This window comes from Lepisma saccharinum, chromosome 16 (assembly GCF_977018435.1).
Source record: "Lepisma saccharinum chromosome 16, izLepSacc3.1, whole genome shotgun sequence".
In the NCBI taxonomy this organism is placed as follows: Eukaryota; Metazoa; Arthropoda; class Insecta; order Zygentoma; family Lepismatidae; genus Lepisma; species Lepisma saccharinum.
Window position 1 is genome coordinate 49,127,695 of NC_139244.1, and position 22,443 is coordinate 49,150,137.

A 22,443-nucleotide genomic window follows, 5' to 3' on the forward strand; every position below is an offset into this window, starting at 1 on the left:
AAGACGGCTGGGTTAATTTCTTTAAAAAATGGGATAAAGCCGCAGTGAATAGGGACGAGATGGGCTTCCGTGTTACTCCTGAGGTTAGGAAAGCCGCCGAGGTGGAAGTCGACTTCTCCTTGGATTGGTGACTCCCGAGCCCCAGTTTGGAAGGATTGAGGAGGGGAAGTTTTCTTTCCCCAGGTACGGGCTGACACCGTGCATTCGCCTACCCCGAGCACTGGTCGGCAGTTCGCCGACTTCAGCCTTGGACGTTCTTTTGTTTTTTATAGTATTGCGCGGTTTTAGATGTGTAATTTATATTCTTTTTTAGAAAGTGTCCTTCATGCAACTTTTTAACCTAAATCCTTAACCTTCACTTTCACGACGAGGCACCATGTCAGGTGTCTGAATAACATCGTTTCAACCTGAAGAAGGAGGTAGTGTAACCTCCGAAACGTAGTACGAAAAATCTCATACTCACACACGTAAGTTGCCGATTTTTAATCTTTTAGCCTAAAGTTTATATCCTATTCCCACAGAACAGAAGGCAGAGAGAGGGTGAGGGGAGAGAAGAAGATAGCGATGGATTCTCTTTATTTTCTGCATTGCAGAAGGAAAGAAGCAGAGAAATAGAAAAGGAAGGATTATTCCATTGCCCCCCTCTCTCCCCCTCCCCCTTCCTTTCTAATGAAAATGAAAAAGAAAAGAGATGGGGAAGCCTAATTTGATGTGCAATCACACTGAAGAATTTTGGTATATGTAAGTTTTTTTTTCATTGGAGAAGGAGGAGATCATTTTCTCCAATGAACCACAAATATATTTTTTCGTGTTTGGAAAATGATCTGAATTGGATGTATGTGAGTAGTGGGGAAACCTTGGTTAACATATCCCAAGGTGGGAATCCTTCTTACTGTGTTTCTTCTTTTATAAACATTAACCTAAGAAGACCACTTCCTCCATTGGTTGCCAACGATAATGGGTTTGACCTTGCTCTGCATTGGGAGTTTGAATGTTGTGGAGGATCCTATAAGATTCGTCTGTAACACATTGTTGAACTTTTGTAATATCTTGACCCCTTAAGTGTGGAATATTCTGAACTCACTACTGGAAAATATAGTTTGTTAGCAGAATTCCATTGAACAAAATTAACTGAATAAACAAAACATCAGTATTTGCCTGCCTTCTTCTTTTATTCAATATGCAATTATTTTATATTCCATGACAAATGTAAATAATACAATAATATATAGCATGTCAACATATATGCACTTGAGGTTCATTCAGAGTAAATCTTTCTAGTGTGGAAGTGCAACTTTGAAACAAGTGTGACTCACTTTCCACATCAAACAAACTTCCTTTTTTAGCCATATTTCTGTTTTCTATTTTGCACGAACTACACCACTTAAGAGCAGACAACTTTTCTTACGTCTGCAATGCAACGTGCCACCCCTCGTAACTCCAGGGTATGGATATCCGAATTGGCAACACACCGCTCCTTGCTCCGGCTGGTCAGTTGGGAGCACCAGTTCTCACCCAGGGATCAGGATTAAGACGATCCACCCTTCCTCCAGGAAGGAAACCACCGAATTGCGACACGTGACAGTAAATAAAATTCCAAATACTTTATAATTAAAATGTCCAAAATCTTTAATCACGAATCGCGTGCGTACATACTGATTCGCACATGTTAAAAAGTTATATGTTGGGTCATGCACGCTCGCAGGCAGTGATAAGCAATTTATTTAACACGGGAGTCCACGCACCGCCTTCACAGTTCGTAGCAAGACCTCAACTGCCTACCTCAAGCGCGAGGCGCAGCATAACAGATTGTTCTAACTTACAATACAAACTCATAACATAAAATAACACAAGATAAACTGATAATTTATATAACACATCAATGTTAATTAGCGATAGTAAGCTAAAGTTAGGGTTGGCATCAATTAAAAATGCCAACGTGGAAGTTTTTACATCGCCAAGAACACGAAGCGTGGTTCCCCCACTCCTAACATAAACAGCCAATAGGAATACGATATTTTATTGAAAACGAGGGAGAAATACTTTGCTATAATATTACAATATTAAACTATATAGAAATAATTAAACTGATTTTATCAAATAAATCATATTTGCCCTTGCACATAAAAAAAATGATTAAATAAAGATTTAGTTTATAACGAAGACAAATTACTTCAATCTTGTACATTGTTGAACAAAAATCGATATTAAGAAAAAATGTATTTAACTTGTGCTTGAAAAACAATGAAAACGTTGCATATATTATTTGGGATAATTATTAGCTTATAAATTCTGAATAAATATTGCAAAAATACGCGAATAATATAAGATAAAACGTAAATATATACATGAATTATAAAAACAATTAAGTATAAATAATTCAATCCAAGTTCTTAACTTGAAAGTATTCGAATAAGATGAATGCCAATATACAACTGAAATCTGCCTAACATGGCGGTCATTACACGTCTAACTTATATTCTCTTTCTTCTTCCTCTTCTGCTACTGATTTTGTTTCTACTACAGTTAGCATAATCTTATCTAACATGATTGTTATATTATCAACATCTGGACAAATATATATGCCTGGCATTAACATGTTTTGACTCCTGATGTGTTGGGAGTCTAAAGTTGGTTTGTTTAGCTCTCATGATTAGCACTTCTGTCTTGAATGGTCCTGAAAGTCTTGATGAAAGAGGATGGCTACTCAGCCTACAGATAATGTGTGTGGCAGACTTCCAAAATCAACAGGTTGTTAATAGAGGAAAGGGGGGGGGGGAGGCTTCTCACTTTCTTGTGGTTGTATGTTGATTTGTATTTTCAATATGGTTGTCCACTCTTCGACATGCCAAAGGACTTTGTGTCGATTGAAATTAGATACAAATAAATATCATTCCAGATAAATGAAATTTCATATAATCCATACTGTAGTGCATTAAACATGTCATGTGACAGGAGAATGGGGACTGTAGTACAGTCATTGCCACCAGAGCAGTTCACTCAGCAAATATACAGTAGGTGCTAAAACTAGTTTTACTGTAGTTAGAGTGTAGTTACAGTTGTAAAGATAGACATTTAACAGTTTTCTTTTAATCCTTTTCACTATAAATACACTGTACTGAATAATATTATTAATAGAGTTGCAGTACACATTACCTGTACAATGTTATTTCAAGTGGAATAGATTATAATTACACAAAAATGTTGTTGTTGTATTTTTAAAATTTATTAAAAAGTCAATTACTCATTTGGTTTTTTGGAAAGTTGAGTTTTTAGTGTATTATTAACCTGTTTATTGATTGTTTTTGGGGCAATGAGTGTAACATCCCAACGTATTTTTCATGGGATTTCTAGTGCTGGTGAGAAAATTGGGTATTGCAATGTATGTTTTTACATTAAGTGGGCACATAATAGTTGTTTGTTGTTTAGTTCAATTGTTGCAAAAAGGGTGATTGTTAATATGCTTAAGACTCTGTCCCACCAGTTCTGTTACAAACAGGATCTTGCAGTGCATCATGCTGCATCATGTACTCTGTACTCTGATGGACAAAACTTCAATTAACACATCATCTAGTGAACATGATATACAGTGAATGTAACCTACTAAACAGCATGGGCGTAATACATATTACATCACACTGACAGCAAAGTACTAAAGTTACATACAACATACAAAGTTAAGAGGTTATTATTTCAAATGCTGGGATGTCAGTATTAATCTCTGTTCACTGTTAGGATTCGTGGTTTCAATAAAATTTGAACATTACTTTACGTATCATTAAGGAGTATATTGTTAACTGTTAAAATTGTTGTATTGACCATGCATCAATAATTCTATTATTAATCTGCCAGGTTTCAATGATAAACAAATCCCAAGCAGTGGCCATCTATTCAGTGCCACTGGGGATTTCTTCAAGATAATCATGTCGATGTATTATGACATTGAACGTGTGCAAAAATTCCAAGTACTTAATTTCAGCATATTATGTATTCAGATTTATGTTTCGCAACATAAACTTCAACAGAGATGTATGTATTTGTATTTTATTCATGAATATACTTGTGCCATTTTGTGTAGCCATTATGTAATTGAAGGTGATCACTGATCTCAATTTTCAGCAGGGCTTATATTATTTACTGTTTGACAGTGTTAAACAAATCAACAAATTATTTTGTACAACTGCATTGAAAATTAGGAGTACTTACCCACATTATATCATTAATTTTGGGGGAGAGCATGTATTTAGAAATAGCAAAAATAAATAAATAAATAAAAAGTTAAAACATAAAATTTTCGTTTTCATTTTCAGCTGTAAACAAAGTAAGCAGTCAGATTACATCCATGAAAAGAGTGTGGAACGAAACCTACAACAAGTTGAACAGGAATCTGAAACTTATGTTTCACCATTTGAATTTGTCAGTGCAGGAATCAGTGGACCAAGCACTTCAGAGTGTGCAAGTTCTTTGCTTAATGAAGAAGAGACTGTTACAGTTATGGAGGAAGTATGGGATGATGTTGAAGATCAGGATGTAATAATTGTGGACAGCTGTAAAACTATCTTTGAACCTCATTTATCAAGAAATATAACGCATGGCTATTCAGTGCATAAAGAGAGATCTGAAGGATCGTGCGAATCTGAAAATAGTGAACCGGAAACTGAAAATAAGCCATTGTTGCTTCCTTTCAGAGGTGCTTGTAAATGCGAATTTTGTGGTGAAATATTCCAAACGTGGAACACTTTGAACAGACATAAATGCATAAGGAAACTGGTGTGTTATTTGTGCAGAAGAATATTTATTTCATACTTTTGGCTGCAAATGCATATTCTTGCCCATGACAGTATGATGTCCTACAGATGCAGTCAATGCAGCGATCCCTTTTCTGATGTTCATAAATTGCAGCTTCACTTAAAGACCCACAGAATATTTAAAAAGTCATACCAGTGCTACTTTTGTGATCGGATCTACACTAAAGCTTTTCGATTAAGGAAACACATGATACAGGCACATAGTGACCAAACTATGATTAAACAGCTCGTTAAGAAATGTGATTCTGGTGCAGCAGTGGATGAACCAGCAAAAACAAAAAGCTACAAAAATGAAAAGAGTCTAATTGTAATGGCTGACAAGCCAATAGGCAAGAGGAAAACTTGCCACAAATGTGATTTTTGTTCTCAGGTATTTTATGCAAAGAGTGCCTTGCTTGGTCATAAATGCTCAGGGAAAATTCAGTGTGATGTGTGTGATATGAAATTTGATGGACATGCGTACTTGTATGTTAAATGGCACACTCTGAGCCATAAATGCATGCTGATGTATGGATGCAGCAAATGCAAGAAACAATTTACGAGTATTCAGGAACTTGATGGTCACTTGGTTAGTCATGGTAATATTATGAAGCCTTATAGCTGCTCTATTTGTGATGCATCATTTGAATCTGCGTACAATTTACTTTCACATATGCTGAGATTGCATGGTGAAAAACTTGCTGAAGAGAAGCTCCCAAAGTTTTTGGAAAAGACAGACACTGTTGATGCACAGGGGCAGGATGGTAATGTTCTTCAAAGTAAGGGACTACAAGAACCAATGGAACATCATTACAAGTGTGAGTTTTGTGGGAGTCTCTATAATAAATTAGATTTGTTGGATCACATATGTTGCATGAAACTCAAGTGCAACATATGTAGAAAGGATTTCCATAGATACAAAGTGCTCAAACTGCATTATCTAAGACATCAAGGTGTAATGTTGTACAACTGCAGTCAATGCAAGAAATCTTTCTTTGATCTCCGGGGGTTTAAAAAGCATTTAAGTGTACATAATATTGTGTCTAGACCATTTGAATGCTGTGTCTGTGGGTTGTCGTTTAAGTATTCCAGCAGTGCACGATCTCACATGGTGTTCTTTCATGAGTATGGGCTGTGCAGACTCAAGTTATGGGCACAGAAATCCTGCAGCTCAAATGTAGTGCTTAGTGCTACGTTAGAAATTAGAAACTTCACCAATAATTATATTGAAGAAGATACAATGCACAGCTGTAAGAACAATGATAAACAACAAATTCAAGATAATGCGACTGGCCATTTAACACTGTTAACAGCAGATTACAAACACACCCAGAAATACACTCACACATGCGAATTTTGCCATGAGAATTTTTTCACAAATACTGCATTATGTGAACACTTGTGTCCTCAGAATCCGAAATGCCACTTGTGCAAAAAAGTATTCTGTCGATACAGAGGACTTAAACAACATATCCTGGGACATGATGGAATGATGACGTATTGTTGTGGTAATTGTAAAAGGACATTTTCTAATCTACATGAATTGAAACTGCATTTTAAGGAACATGCTACTCTCTTTAGACCATACGGGTGCTGTAACTGCAGTTCAAGATTCACAAACGTATTTGGTCTGCATGCCCATATTGTGTATGTACACAGTGGAGAAGGAAATGCCATAAAATCTGTCAATCCCCAGCCTGACAAAGAACAATTGGCAGGGAGTATGAAATTTCAATCCATATCTCAAGGAAATCATCCTGCATGTGAATTTTGTGACAAGATATTTGGTAACACTGCAAATCTGCTACAGCACAGTTGTCAGTGCTATTGTCAATTGTGCGAACAAAGTTTCATCAGTTACAAAGCATTCAGAATTCACTGTTTAACACATGATTATTCCAGCCATGAAGATGTGCCTCAAATTATAATTGATTCAAACTCATTGAAGAAGTTTGATAACACACAGAAAGAAGCAGAAGGGAAGTTAAGATTGAGCATAGATATTCAGAAGAGTGAAAAAGCATGCAATAGCTTGATTATTGTTAGTGATGGAGATAGTGAGTTGAATCCAGAACCTGAGTTTTTAGGGTTTCCTGTAATCCAATTAGAAAATTCGTCACCCAATGGGCAAATTCTGAGAGTTAAGGAGACTAAAATAACTAGTCCAAAGAAGAAAGTGAGAAGAAACTCAGGCTCATTAAAAAGAAAATTACAAGGTGATACATCATGCAATATGGAAACGCAAAAGGATAGTGTGAAAGAATGCGTTAACAAATCAAGTGGGGGTAATATTGGAACATCGCCCATGTTCATTCTTGAAAAACAGTTTTACAAATGTGAATTTTGTTTTAAGGTATTCCGAACGAAAAGTACATTGTTTCAGCACAAAGCAGTGCATCATATTCCGACCCACAATGAAGCAGCTGTTGGAAATGTCTCTTCACACTTTGCTGTCAAACAGTCGCAAGGAAAATCCTCAACATCTCGCAAAACTCAAGGTTGCTCTGATGGGATGGATTCAAAGAAGGAAGCAGTAACAAAAAAGTGTACAGCAGAACAGTCGAAGAATTCAAGTGTACTTGAGCAGAGAAGAGTTGCTCAAACACACAAAATAAATCCTGTATTAAATACTAGTGCAGTTCCTGTTGTAATGGGTGTTGGAGAACCAGGAAATGAAAACAGTTGTGGTGAGAAAACATCTGATAAGAATAGAACGTGTGAGTCAAACCCCTTACCTCATTCTTCAAAATCATTGAATCTAGTTACTGGTGAAAATTCGGCATCAATCCCTAATGATTCCCATGGTAGAGATGGTAAGCCCGGTGGTGATGCTGAAGAAAATGAGCAATCACTGCACAAGTTCAAGAAACACAAGTGTGAATTCTGCCATGATGTATTTAGCAGCCGAACTACTTTATACCTTCACAAATGCAGTGGTAAACCAAAATGCTGTATGTGTGGAAGAGTGCATAAAAGTAATCATGCACTACAATATCATTTTCTGTCGCACTGTGTGATACCATACACTTGTGGAGAGTGCAAAAAATATTTTGCTACCTCCCACAATCTCCTAATGCATTCCCAAATTCATGGAAGAATTCCTAAGCCATTCCTCTGCTGTTTTTGTTCCAAAACTTTTCAGAATACAACCGGTATGAAGCAGCATATATCATTCATGCATAAGGATCAGCTACAAGAAGCCAAGGCAACATTACAAGGAACTAAAGTAGATGTAAGACAGAATAAATTTTCATCCAGCCAAAGTTGGAAGAATGAAAAAGAACTCCAATCCTCCTCCTCCAGTGAGTTTAAGAGTACAGTTTCCACTGATGCAAATAAGCCAGATAGCGATAATGGTTCATGTATCGAGAAGTATTCATGTGAAGTGTGCGATGAAGAATTTGCATCATATGGCAAACGTAACCATCATATGCTATTGCTGCATAAAAACTTCAGGAGGGGCATCAGTAATTTGGCAAATGAAGATGTATTGTGAAATTTGTAAAACCTATATAACATATTTCAACCGCACATGCAACCTCAAAAAATACCATGCAAAATGAGCTAATTTGTAAAAATTGTAGTAGAATATTACTAATGTTCCTTTGAATGCGAAAAATGCTTATCAGTGCTGTGTTCCTTAACAAAAAAAACCAGAAAGTAAACGTTGAGATCAAAATTATTTTTTCTGTGAAGGCTAATAGGGGAAATGTTAATAAAATTGTAATACTTTGTAACCATTCTCTCTTTAGAATTGGAAGGAAGAAGTTAATAAGTCTACATGTGAAAAATAATATGTATATTCTCTTCTTGACATCACACAAATGTGATATTTATAAATGTCTTAAGTTAATAAACTTCCATTTTTAATGGAAGATCAATAAAACCAGAAATATGAATCTCTTCAAAATAGAAACAAAATCTTCCTAACAAGAAACTGTTTGTTATATATTGTATGAGTAAGAGGAAACTAGTGGAACTCTTGTAGGAAAAGGAAAACTCAAACAATATTGACATTCCACAGTATGGAGATAAGGTAAAGTCAAAATTGAAACTTAAGCAATGTTTTGAAGTCATTTGACACCTACAGATTTCATTTTACAGCAATCATTTTCCAGATTGCTCAATATTTGGATCAGTATTTCCTTTGCTGTCTTTCAAATTTGATGCATTTTGTGATTGTGAATCCTCTCACATATATTTCCTACTCAGGCATATTGTTAATGCACAGTTACATGCTATTAAGATGTAGTAAAATGATTCATTGAGAAAGCATTTGAAACATACATTTTCATTCACAGGCAAGAAATAAATAAATGAAGTGCATTTGTTTAATCATATGCATGTATTAGTTTGTTGCTGTAAATAGGAATTACAAAATTTTACAAATTGTAAATGAAGTGAGGATATTTCCACTATTTAAGAATTTTTTAGTGTACTAGTGTCTGAAAAGTGAAGTGATTATCTCAGAATATCAGCCAGGTCAGTTCCGGATATGTTTCCTGAGAACGTGTGTCACTTAGCTTCAATCCTTGACGTAGCTCGGAAGCATATCTGGAACTGATTGGCTAATATATATCTGGAGAGAATTATTCATAATTCAGATGCTCCATTCATTTCTTTATTATTTGTGACTAGGATGAAAACTCCCAAGAATTATGTCTACGAAAGTGCTCTTCTAGGCAACCTTCTGATTCTGACACAAAACTGTTTTAAAAAGACAGGAATGTAAGTGAATGAAACTTGGTGTAAGATATGTAGTTGGAATAATATACATCTTACCTAAGTTACTGCAAAGCTCAGAAAAGGAGTTACTAAGATTATGAAGCAAAAAAAATACATTTTGTTCAGTGGGATAATGGCCAAGCCAAGAATGATAATCATAATAAACAGTGAACAACAAATTATCCAGTAATTCCAGATTCTAGTTACCTTTCATGGAGAGTGTAATAGTACATGTTTAAAAAATTATTCCACATTATTATACTGAAAATAGTATGCTAATTGCTGAAGGTAATGGTAACATAGAATATCCTGCAATGTAGATGTGTGTGTCAAGTATGATTTTCACCCCAAACCTAGTTGTTTCAGTGTGATAGACAGTGAAAAATCTGCATATCCATAAGATATAACATAATTGGATTAGAGGTTATTTGTGTGTTGGTTTCTTATTTTTGTATCAGAAACCATGCTTGTTTGCTAAGTATTTTTATATTAATGTTTTAAGTCACCAACAACAGTATGTACACCTGCATTCTAAGTTGAATATTGCAATGTAACAACACAAAGATCCCTTTTTTTTAAAGGGACCCAAATATTTGTTATCTACAATGATAATGAGTCCAGCATTGTTGGTCTTATTAAAATTCTCCTTTGGAGAGATATACCTATCTTTCTGATGTCCATTGACATCTGTATGTTTCGTGTTATGTTATAGATCGTATGTACCAAATACCATTGTACACTCCTGTTCAGATATGGTAGTGCACTTGATAGGGTCGAAGAATTTCCCACGATCTGAACATGAGAGTGTACTCAGAAAGCCATGTATTATAAATATTCATCCTTAGTGGTTTCCTTTTCTCTTTCTTTGTTCTTGTTTACTTTTTTGTGTATTACACATGAGTTGTTTAGGGGAGATAGAATTTTCAATATTTTATATATAATTAATGTTGAGTCACAGTTTTTCATGTAGTTTGCTTTAAGATGGTTTCATTTTCTATAGCATTATTATAATTAATAATAAGGTGGAAGTGTGTGCCATGAGTCCATTATTCTTTCATGGTTATGTGCATTTATCATGTATATAATTTTCTTCTGTGATTTTAATTTGTGTTCTTATTACAATTCCATTACTTTCAATAGTAATATTTTCATACCTTGCTTGTGTTTAGCATGACTGTACATCACAGTGCCTTATTGAAATGCGAATGTTTTGTAGTACTAGTAGTGTTATACAATTTTGATGTGTTCTGTTGGTTGATACTAGAACATATTCCTTCTCTGCATTGTTGTGTGTTAAGTAATAAATATTTTCACATTAATGTTGTATGAAATTTATGTACCCAGTTCCTTCATGACATCTGGTATGATTGGAAAGTAATCCTCAATCTGGAGTTTATTTAGATACACATGATGTAATACTCACTGCTGAAATTTTTGTAATTCGTGTACACTGCAGTTTTAATTTAATTCTCGTGATGGGAAAGGGTTCTTTTTCCCACATTGCTATCTTTCTAAACATTGAACTGTTTTCCATTCTGTGGTACATCTTGAATTAAGCTACATATGTGTCAAGAAAAGAAGTAAGAGTGTGTTGCTCTAGACTAGAGGTCTCCAAACTCCCACAACCATTGAGCTTTTTCTCAGATTTGAAAGATACATGACCAGCTATGCAGGCTGGATTGACTTTATATTATTATTTCTTGATTTACAAAATAATTAAGATGTATAATCAAGTTGTTCATTTCTTATGGAGAGTTTAAAAGATGTAGAAGAGTTTTCACAAAACACTGTAAAATTAGAAAAGATACCACCTAACCATCACTTTGCTTCTTACCATGTTAATAAGAAGGATGACACTTTCATACACATTTTACATTAATAATGAATGGCTCCCGGGTTCTATACCGATTCTATGCAATCAAAAAGTTCACCTCAATGGAAATCGTAAAACGTTTATTGTGAAGTGTAACACTGCATGTCATATTTTGAGATTCATTTTTGTCTTGCATTTTTAAAAAAAATATCCCATGAGGATAAATAAATCACATAAAAATGTGAAGGTGAAGACTTTGGTGGTTGTCTTGGGTTTTAGATCTCTCTGGATTCCAGGCAAAAACACTTGTTCAGTGATCAAAGTGCTCTATATGTGTTTTCTCCTATTGCATTCACATCGTAAAGGAATCATTCCCAACCGAGTAGTTCTAAAATCTCTTGTCTGTCATGTGCCATATTATCGCGAATTGTACCTAACCCCCTACGAGCTACTGGAAACGACCCTGTGAGCTACTGGTAGCTCGGGATCGACGGTTTGGCGATCCCTGCTCTAGACCAAGGAATAAAATTGAAGGCATTCTGTTGTCCACTCTGGTATCCATAACCTTAAATTCATCTTAGCAAAAACTAAAAAGTAAGTTTGTTTTGTTATCTTGAATTGCTTCTGTAATTTCATTCTGACACACACAAAAATATATGGAAGTACATTTAAATTTCCACTTTAAATAAACAGGGTGGCGACAGACCTGGAAAACCTGGAAAAGTCAGGGAATTTGAGGTGTCAAAAAAAGTCAGGGAAATTTCAGGGAATTTCGTCTTCATTGACTTCGAACACTCTTTTGACGAAAACTGTTATAACTCAGGCACTATGGGAGCAATCAACTTCGGATAAGTTTTGTTTTGCAGTTAAAACATCAGCGCATGGAACGGTGTACAATTTAGAACATCGGACCGAGGAAGGGGGGTTTGGGGGGCCACGTCCCCCCGAATTTCAATGGAAAAAATCTGGAGTTTGCCCCATCTTCTCCCGCTATTTTGGGGAAAAGGCGCGAACTTTAGTATTCTTTTCAAAGAATGGACATTTCTCAAGAGAATGAAACATGTTTCATGTTCTTGGGTGCCATACAAGTTGAATAATAAGCCAAAATGTGATTTTTTTTGTACGAAAAATAGGTAATTTGGTTTTTTGGAGGAAAATTGTTATAACTCGGGCACTAAGGGAGCAATCTACTTCGGATATGTTTTGTTTTGCAGATAAAACATCATAGCATGCAACCGTGTACAATTCAGAACACCGAACCGAGGTAGGAGAGTTTGGGGGGAGGGTGCGACCCCCGAATTTCAATGGAAAAAAAAATCTTGAGTTTGCTACATTCTTTTCAAAGAATGGACATTTCTCAAGAGAATGAAACATGTTTCATGTTCTTGGGTGCCATACAAGTTGAATAATAAGCCAAAATATGAAACTGTTTTTTTACGAAAAATAGTAATTTGCATTTTTGGAGGAAAATTGTTATAACTTGGGCACTATTGGAGCAATCTACTTCGGATAAGTTTTGTTTTGCAGCTAAAGCATCAGAGCATGTAACCGTGTAAAATACCTCCTCTTCTTCTGCTATTTTGGGGAGAAGGCGCAAACCTTAGTATTCTCTTCAAAGAATGGACGTTTCCAAAGAGATTGAAACATGTTTCATGTTCCTGGGTGCCATACAAGTTGAATAATGAGCCAAAATGTGAAACTCTGTTCGGAAATGTGGCATGGATATGTTGCGGCGGGGGGGTGGGGGAGGTTGGTCGTCAATATGAATTTCCCAGTCTTGCTCCAGACCTGTGTCAGAGTTTCCACCCAAACATAAGATTATGAAGTTCCGAAAAGCACATTCATTTCGTAATCAGCACCATGATACCATATGGTATCATCGGGCCAGTACGACCTTACTTTGATGATACCATATGGTATCATCGGGCTAGCAAAGGTTAAGGCTCTAAATATTACGTGGAAAATGCATTGTTTTATCATTTTTTGTTGTCCGTATGGGAGTAGTAAGGGGACTTGTCAACAGATGGAGGGGTTAAGAGCGGGTGGCGCTGTCCGATAGTTGTTGGACGTCTTAGTAAGGCATTTTGTTGGACAAACTGAAGGAACTTGGAAACAAATAGGTTCCATTGATACATAGGATTTTTGTCGAATATTGCCACCCGACAAAGTATCTCACTACAACATGCGACAGAAATTGCATGGACTGCAACATCCAACAAAAATCGAATGCATAAACAAGAAGAGCTTTAGACTGCAAATATGCTGCTGGAATTTTATTACTCTTCTGGCTCACTTCACCTTATTTAATGTAGCAATGCTTACGAAGGTTTTCTTTCATCATCCTGACGTATTACTGGTTTCGCACAAGTTAACATACGTTTACAATGACATTGCAATATTCTTAGATATCAAGAAGAATCCAACCAAACGGGATATATATTGAATACTATCATGAAAAAGTGAAACATAAATCTGCATTGGTGAACGTTATAAAAATTGGCAAGTGCTTGCTCCCAACCTCAGATTTACTGCAACACTAGTATTGCAATGAAATTAACGCCACTCTCTGTCCTGTCTGTTTAATCTCGTGAGAGATGGTCTTTAATCTCTCACTGAGTGAAGTTAATGTCCAATATTATGAAATAAAATACTAATAATAAATACGTAAATATTTTAATATTTTATTTACTCGAATTATTCAATCATAACAGCAAATCACTTCCTTCAAGAATTGACTTTTTCTGCCAGCCCTGCTAAATTTTCACTTTCCATCTACTGATTTATACGAGGGGTGGCCAGATAGTAATTTCCAATTAATAGGTACATTGAATTTTAGCAAACGCCAAAACCGTGAAAAATGGTAATTGCTGCGAAATTATGTTTAGGTATGTGCAGTGATGTCTGGACACATTTCTCGCCCGTTCGAAATATCGAAATAATGCGAATTTGGCAAAAAATCTGAATTGTTGGCGTTTTTAGCGATTTTTTTAAAAGAAATGTCCTAAAACAACGAAATATTCCATGAAATCTAACATCATTGTCTTTTCTAGGCCATGTTTGTGTACATAGAATATGCAAGTTTTCCAACATTTTACTCAAGAATAAACTATAGAGTTATACGTACGTGGAATAATTCCGACAGCCACATTAAATCATGTATTTCCCACGATTCTTTCAATTTCTATCGAAACCATTTGCATCACAGAACAAAGTGGCAGGGTTCTAACAGGAGATCGAGTGCGTATCTACCATCACACGGGAGCCACATCTTCGTATTTATCACACGAGATATGTTTTGAAATACCAAGCTAAGTGCTCACCATCGGCATTTGTCGAGCGAGTAATAATGGAGCTCAGTCGTTATGGCATCTGACTACAATGCGAGAGACCGGGGGTCGATCCCCTACGGGGGAGAACCAGGATGTTTTCCACCTATTCAAACTGCTCCTGCACCCACCCTGCATCATATGAAGCTGGTACCTTGAGGAAACTTTGAGGGATAAAGGTAGCCAGGAGTGTGGTGCTGATCACATAACCCCCACCTTCAGCCGTGATCAAGAAAGTGTGGGGCCCTAACTTCACACCAAAATTCCATTATCTATAATCCTTATCTTAAAATTCATAAAGGGGTATGGAAAATAACTTTCCCGAAATAACTTTCAAGATATCGAACTCTCGCGAAGAGGCGTAAGCCATGTGACTTACAATTTGAAACAGTAGTTTAAAAACACCATGAAGGTATAATTTCAGATATTTGCCAGAAAATGCGCTAAAATGAAAATGTGAATTTTGGGAAAAATAACACCGAATAGTAAAAAGTATAAAATAAGAAAATACACCAATTTGAAAAAAAATTATCAAGGTCCCTACCAATTAGGCATAAATAAAACAAGAATATCAGTTGTAATTTATTGCATTAGTAACAGTGAGTCCTAACCTAATTTTCGGCATAATCACCACCGTTGTTCTGGCATGTGTCGTAGCATGGAACTAAATTTTGTATGCCCATGGTATATGTGTCTGACGGCAAAGACTGGAACTATCTCTACCGCAATATAGCTGTCAAATCCTTGCGGAGTGGTCTAAGATCTCTCACCTGAAGTGATTGGCCTTTCGTGAATTGTCTGCACCATCATCTGACCATACTATCACTCACGACGTCCGGTCTGCACAACTCACAGGATTGCTGGTGGCTCTGTGCCAAATTCTGAGCGTGCAATGTAGGCTACATCGCAGTCGGTGGGAGATTGTATGAGAGCTGTAATTTTTAACCTAGAACTGCCCTAAACTGGCTACATTGCAACTGTACCAGATTACAGCTACATGCCACTTCTTCCTGCCTGCATGTGTGTGTGTATTGCTCACTGACCACTAGTGCTGCGTATAGCCACCATTGGAGCTTTTTCAGGATGCCCCTCGTATATGAACTTTCAGAAGCTTTTATTATTAGAGTGTTCCTGTTTTAATGTGTTGGTTAGCTAAATCAGGTACCTATACAATGCAATTCTATAAATTCCTTGCATTAAATTTCTAATACTTACTTATCCTTTTCGTCAGCATTACTGGTATAACTGCATGTTGTCAGTTTCACAGCACTTCACTTGGATATACTGTACTGAAGCAGAAATTCCATCGATAATGTAAGGAAATATGACACTTTCTTTTGTTCTATTCAGTTGTTTCACTTATATGCAAGAGTTAAGTTGTTTGCTTTACAGAGAAGAGAGAAGTAGCTTTATGCATTGAAAAATTAGTCCGCACTCATAGTTTTTGCAAGCAGAGGGTTCCAAACCTCAGTGGAAATATCAACATATAATACCGAGAATGTATAAGGAGACTGATAAATTACAAATTGTATTTCTTAATCATTTACTCTTCACTCTTATCTCATTTAGTCGTAACTTTAAAAATAATCATGTATTTTATTTTAAACTTACTGCGTATGACAAAATTTCATAATCCTTCCTTAGCTTGTGAATTGTAATAATTTTCCAAATTCACTATTTTGCAGTTTGAATTGAAATCATAGAGAATAGAGAAATTAATTCAATTTAATAGGAGATAATATTGGTACTTAGCAAAACCATACGTGGATCTGTATGAGTTTCTTATTTCCATTTGCAAAAACATCGATTTAGTTTAGTTTGTAATTGTCAGGGAAAAATGTAAATTTTGTCCTGGAAAACCTGGAAAAGTCAGGGAATTTTATTTCTGCTTGTTTGTAGCCACCCTGAATAAACTTTCTATTAGCTCGATTACGGATTACATAAAAACTACCTAACGTAAAAAACCTAAAATTGGAGAAAAGCATTCTCAAAAACTTCTGTATCCAAAAACAAAAGTGTCATTTATTTATAGTGCTAATAATAGATTCTTGAATAACCTTTGAAATTCCATCATTTTATACACACTTTGCTTATTCATTCGCTTTTCTTTTATGTACTACGAGCCACAGGGTGGTTTTGGACTGGTGGTGTTAACAAAGTTTCCCATGTGATGTCACACAAGTTGTACCTTCGTATTTTTTTACATTACTATAATTTATCTAATATATTAACATAACATACTAAATCCATGTTAGAAAAAGGCAAAATTTGCTTGATGTGTGAAAACTAGTTTAAAAGTTACAAGAAGGCAAGCAATCAAGTTAGCAGCATTGAGTCCACAAACTCATTGTGTGTACTTGTTAGCTTATTTATCAAAAAATATTTTTAAAGCAGGCTTCTGCAGTTCTTCATGTGGATCGATCAATTGATTTGCTTTATTTTACTTCACTTTTGTCCCACTTTTGGCTAATTTTGAAGATGAGGATGAGTGATCATATGATGAAATTGATGAATGGACACTCACAAACAGCCATACCCAGGTCAGGATTTGAACCAGGGGTCCCTGGCATCATAGTGCAATGTGCTAACCACTCCACCACAGGAACTGGCTTATCAACCCCAGCTCGTAACAAAGTTTACGCTTCACGTTTTTGTGTGCAATGACGTGTTAGTGGTAAAGTGAATGTATCACTTGAATGTGCAGCCACGTGAAGGACAGAACAATTTCAATTTTGTGTGTTCAGTTTCTGACATTTTTTTCCTATCTGCATATTGCAAACTAGCACATAGATTTTGAATTTTTGTCAATGGTTAAATTCACCTCTTCTGTCCTGTTGTTTCGTCATCGTGAGATAAACAAGCCATTGTCCCTCCGTGATTAACATGACCTTATTCATTTGTTAATAGAGGATTTATCACATTTGGAGCTAGTGCACTTTGAAGGACATCACATCTTAAATTGTCAAATATGATTTTCTGTCTAAATGATAAGATTGAAAATTCACACGGTAGTCCAAGGCTCGAACTCTGGTTAAGACGTGTGTCTTTGTGTTTGTTCCATTATCTGTTTCATCATTACATCATTCATCCCTGTTGTTGTGATTAATCAAAGAGCTAGAAAAGCGAAGTAAAATAAGTGAAAGAAATTGATGGCAGTGTACTAGCAGAAGGTATACCCATGGTCAGGGCAGAGATTCATCTCGAGAATCTATAGCAGCAAGATTGTGAATCCATTCTTCAACACAAGAGGTGGCTTTTCTTGAAATGGAATATGTAATTGGTCTACATGAGTCCATAGGTGAAATTCTTATCATTCTGGTGGCACATAGTGGTTCAGATCCCACTTCAAATTAGTCTTTCTGTGCACAAAACAAACTCAATGAAGAGAGATGTTTTGTATTTTTATATTAAAATGAATATATGTTTGCATATATTTTACCTAGTGATGCAGTTTTATTTAATCGGTTAATAGTTACAAATGTCGTGTGTAAAATTGTGTATGGCTGTAAGAAGAAGCCACTTGAAACGCGGCAATAATAGAAGCATGATTTCATTTTTTCATAGAATAGTAAAGCGATGATTGTTCAGGTTGTGTGGCCATTCTGAAGGTGCAGCAAAATGAAAGGCTCAGTTGAACCTTTGGCCAATGCCAGGGCAAATATTTTTGAATTTTTCCTTCTTTTAAAACAACCACTATGATACTCCAACATCTGAAAAAAATACGTACTTCTAGAACATTCACGTGTATCTTCCTGTGGTTTGCTTTCACTCTTGTCTAGATTTCAATAGTTTAATAGGCTTACATAACCACGGAACTGTTGAGAATATCTAGATAATATCGAAAGCAAACCACATGAATGCTCTAAAAAAAATTCTAAGCACAAGTATTTTTTTCAGATTTTGGACTATCATAGTGGTTGTTTTAAAAGGAGGAAAGATTCTAAAACATCTGCCCTGGCATTGGCTAAAGGTCCAGACAAACCTTAATTCAAAATCAGTGGATATTATACTGAAATATTAGTACAGGGTGACTACTCACCGAGAATTATGCATGAATTCTGCTTGAATTTTCTCCATTGACGTGAAGAATTTCAACTTTTTAAAGATCTCAATTTCATTGAATTTATACATACATGTGTGGCAAGTTTTTCACAGTTTAGCTTTTATTTTTATCGAGGAAGGAAAATCAAAATAAAATAAAAGAGAATTCTCTCAATGTGTTTGCTTTGTTATTGTCCTTGGCAGAACAATCTACAATTGTATCTGACAGACGGAAGATTATAACAAGATAAAATATCTTGAAGTTGATTTCTTTAAGTTGATTAGGTAAATTTGAAATTCTTTTACAAATAACATTTTTTCGTAGATTATTATATCCCGTAACATTTGTTACTTGTGTTCTTAGATGTATTTCTAGTCTGAATATGTAAAATGGCAAATGTAAACTCCGCACCTTAAATTATATATATATACCTAGTCTTACCATAAATACTGTCCCAAAGTTGTAAGTAAATAGACACAAAATGGTGAAAGATATTGTAATATCAGAATAACATGAGATGCATGGATGCATTATGAACCAAAATCACAAATAATTATTCGAAATGGCCACCTTTAGCACTGACACACTTCTGAAATCTTCGTGGCCACTCATCAATGGAATTACGCAACACATCAAATGGAAACTCCGCAGCGGCCTTCTGAAGAGACCGCTTTAAACTGTCAATATTTGGATGTATCTTCTTGCAAGCCATCTCCTGAAGCTTGGACCACAATTTGTAGTCCAAAGGGTTTAAATCTGGACTGGCAGAGGGCCAATCTGACGTGGAAATGAAGTCAGGAACATTTGCATCCAACCACTGCTGGTGGTGCGTGCTTTGTGTGCTGGGGCTGAGTCCTGCTGGAAGCTCAAGTTCTCTCCATGGAAGATGGTGTCGGTAAGATTCTTGCTTAGTTTCTCAAGCACTGTCTGCTGGTACACTTTGGCTGATGTTTTTACCCCTTTTTCACAGAAATGGAGCGTGCCCTCATAGCAAATGTTCCAGACTTCATTTCCACTTCAGATTGGCCTTCTGCAAGTCCGGACCTATACCCTTTGGACTACAAATTGTGGTCCAAGCTTCAGGAGATGGCTTGGAAGAAGAGACATCCCAATATTGAAAGTTTAAAGCGGCCGGTCTCTTCTGAAGGCAGTTGCTCATTTTCCAGTCGATGTGTTGCGTAATTCCATTGATGAGTGGCCACGAAGACTTCAGAAGTGTGTCAGTGCTAAAGGTGGCCATTTCGAATAATTATTTGTGATTTTGGTTCATAATGCATCCATACACCTCATGTTATTCTGATATTACAATATCTCTCACCATTTTGTGTCCATTTACTTACAACTTTGGGACAGTATTTATGGTAAGACTAGGTATATATTACTCAATTGAATTGAATTAGGATTTTTGGAAACACCGGAATCGCACAGACCATTTAAGATGGTAAGAAAGTTTGCCTTGAAAACCAGGAATTATGCTTGAATTTTATCATGGTCCTAGAGTGGCCACCTTGTAGTATCATTGGTTCATTGCTGAACAGAGTGATGTGAAAGAGAAAAAGTAGATGGTTATTGCAGCAATTTCTAGAATTCACCAGTATGCATGACACTAATGGAGCAGCAATAGCGTTAAATACCATTGGCACTCTTCTTAAGAACAACAGAGATGGCATGTTGAAGTTTTCCTTCCTGTAGCAGATCACTGACGTAAGCAAACATATTTTAGGTAATTTTACCTGCACTTAAAGACAGTGTATTATTTAAGATATTAGCAGAATGTATGTACATCCAGTTTATTCACCCTTATTTGGAAGGGAATCATTGTGATATTCTGTACTACTGCGTACAGAACAGATAAGAATCATATGAAGTACCAGAGCAGTTGACATTTTGATTCATCACCTTCACCACCTCTGCAGGCTCAGTGACCAAGCACATTAATTGGTCAACTTTTGGACTGACTACTGAAGTTTCTAGGTTCAAAGTTCTATCTATGAGTGTTATGCATGAGTGTTCCTTCATCATTGTTGTGATTCGCCAAAAGAATAAAGATTGTGGGGGGGGGAGTAAATTCGAGAAACTGAATCCTGTACCAGGTTGGAAGGCAGTGGAATATTTGTGTTTTGGCAGGGGTTGTTTTGCTTTTCTTTTAATTTTTTAATGTGTCCAATTGCATAGCCTCAGAGATTACATTGCAGTTGCAGTAAGTTATAATAGTTGTGCTTTACAAAATTAGAATTTTAAAGTGTAAGTGATGACAACCATAATTTTTTGGGATTATAAAACATTCTCTGAATGCTAGTGACAATGGTTCTACATTAGCATGCAATGTTATTTGGACATTATCCACTGCCTAGTTCTTAAACTATACTTATTCTAACATTACATTTCAAGAGAGCACCTCTTCTCTCGTCGTCAGGTGAAATTTCTTTTGCTGGTGGTGAGAATCGAACCTACGACAGACTGTGATTTTACTACAAATCCGGTACTCCAGGGTACCATGGAGAAAAGAGGTGCTCTCTCGAATTATGGGGGTAGAATAAGTATAATTTTAAGCACTAGACAATAGATATGCCCAATTATAAAACATGATTTGGGGCTGAAATATGAAAGCCTTCCGTCACTGTTTGTTGATCTGAAATTTTATTTTTTATTCAAGGGAAACCAGATATACATTTCAACCTGTGCTATTTTTAATTAGCTTGTAGTAGAGTCAGAAGTAAATCATTGTTATATAAATACATGTAAACAAGTTACCAACTTTATCTGTGAGACCAACTTTTAAAGGATCCATTAATTCCGGTGCCCCCAGCCACCTTCCACTTGTTGCTTCACTGCTGGGCTGGCCTCTGGTTCCTGTTGCTTTAATAGAACCTTTAAAAGTAAGTCTGAAGGATAAAGTTAGTAATCTCGTTTATGTGTATTTATTAAACAACCGCATCTTTTATTCCCCAAACATGAATAAGCATTGTTGTTAGTTGGTTCTTTGAGAAACACTCTTGTATTACCTTGTGCGTTCACTTTGTGAACAGGAGTGTACCATTACCTGGCTTTTCTGCAGAAAAGGAATGTAAAGAATTATTGAAATTTTAGCATGTGACCATACGTTGATAGTAAAAAGCTAAACTATATTGTGTAAAAAGTGGATGTGCAGTGTACTGTTTGTAATTGAGGTGACTAAGTGGTATAATATCAGTAAAAAAATCATGATAATAATTCCAAAGATACCTGAATTTTGTGCATCTGGCAGGACATCTTCTGTTTATTACGTAACTAAAACTGGATGAATTGTTTGAGACTTTATGTGCACTCAAAAACAAATTTACGTTTCTTTATGAATAGAGACTTTCCAACGAAGGAGGCTGTGTATGTGTAGTTAAGTGGTGTTATTTGGCTGAATTACTGCTTTAAATAGGACTTTCCTGCGAATATGTTTCTGTACGGTATGTTGAATATCAGTTTAATGATCTCTACTCAGAGGATTCTTGAATTTAACCTCCCCCCCCCTTTTTTAATGCTACAAGTATCGAAATCATCTGAAATATTCATCTAGTCTCTAGTAATTGATATGAACCTAGATTCACAGCTTTTTTATATTCCACTTCTAAGGATCAGAACTGGTCAATAGTGCAGTGTAGCACATGTTATATTCTGTCTTTATTTTGTTTATGGAAAGGAACTTAATAATTTTGATTTTTATACAATTGTAAGCAACAGCCTTGTCTACATAAGACTATCATAAGGAAGCATCGT

The 22,443-nt window shown here is 35.9% G+C and overlaps 1 protein-coding gene across 3 annotated transcripts in view; it reads left to right on the forward strand.

Moving 5' to 3' along the window:
• Positions 1–22,443, forward strand: part of LOC146000476 (uncharacterized) — a 234,248-nt gene that overhangs the window by 186,510 nt on the left and 25,295 nt on the right. Inside the window, exon 5 of one of the 3 annotated variants that reach the window (XM_083138151.1) lies at positions 4,311–10,697. The exons of the other annotated variants lie outside the window; for them this stretch is intronic. Within the exon in view, the coding sequence (XP_082994277.1) occupies positions 4,311–8,283 (3,973 nt within the window). The 3' untranslated portion in view covers positions 8,284–10,697. Of the gene's footprint in view, positions 1–4,310; positions 10,698–22,443 lie in introns of those variants that run through there. 3 annotated transcript variants of the gene reach the window in all.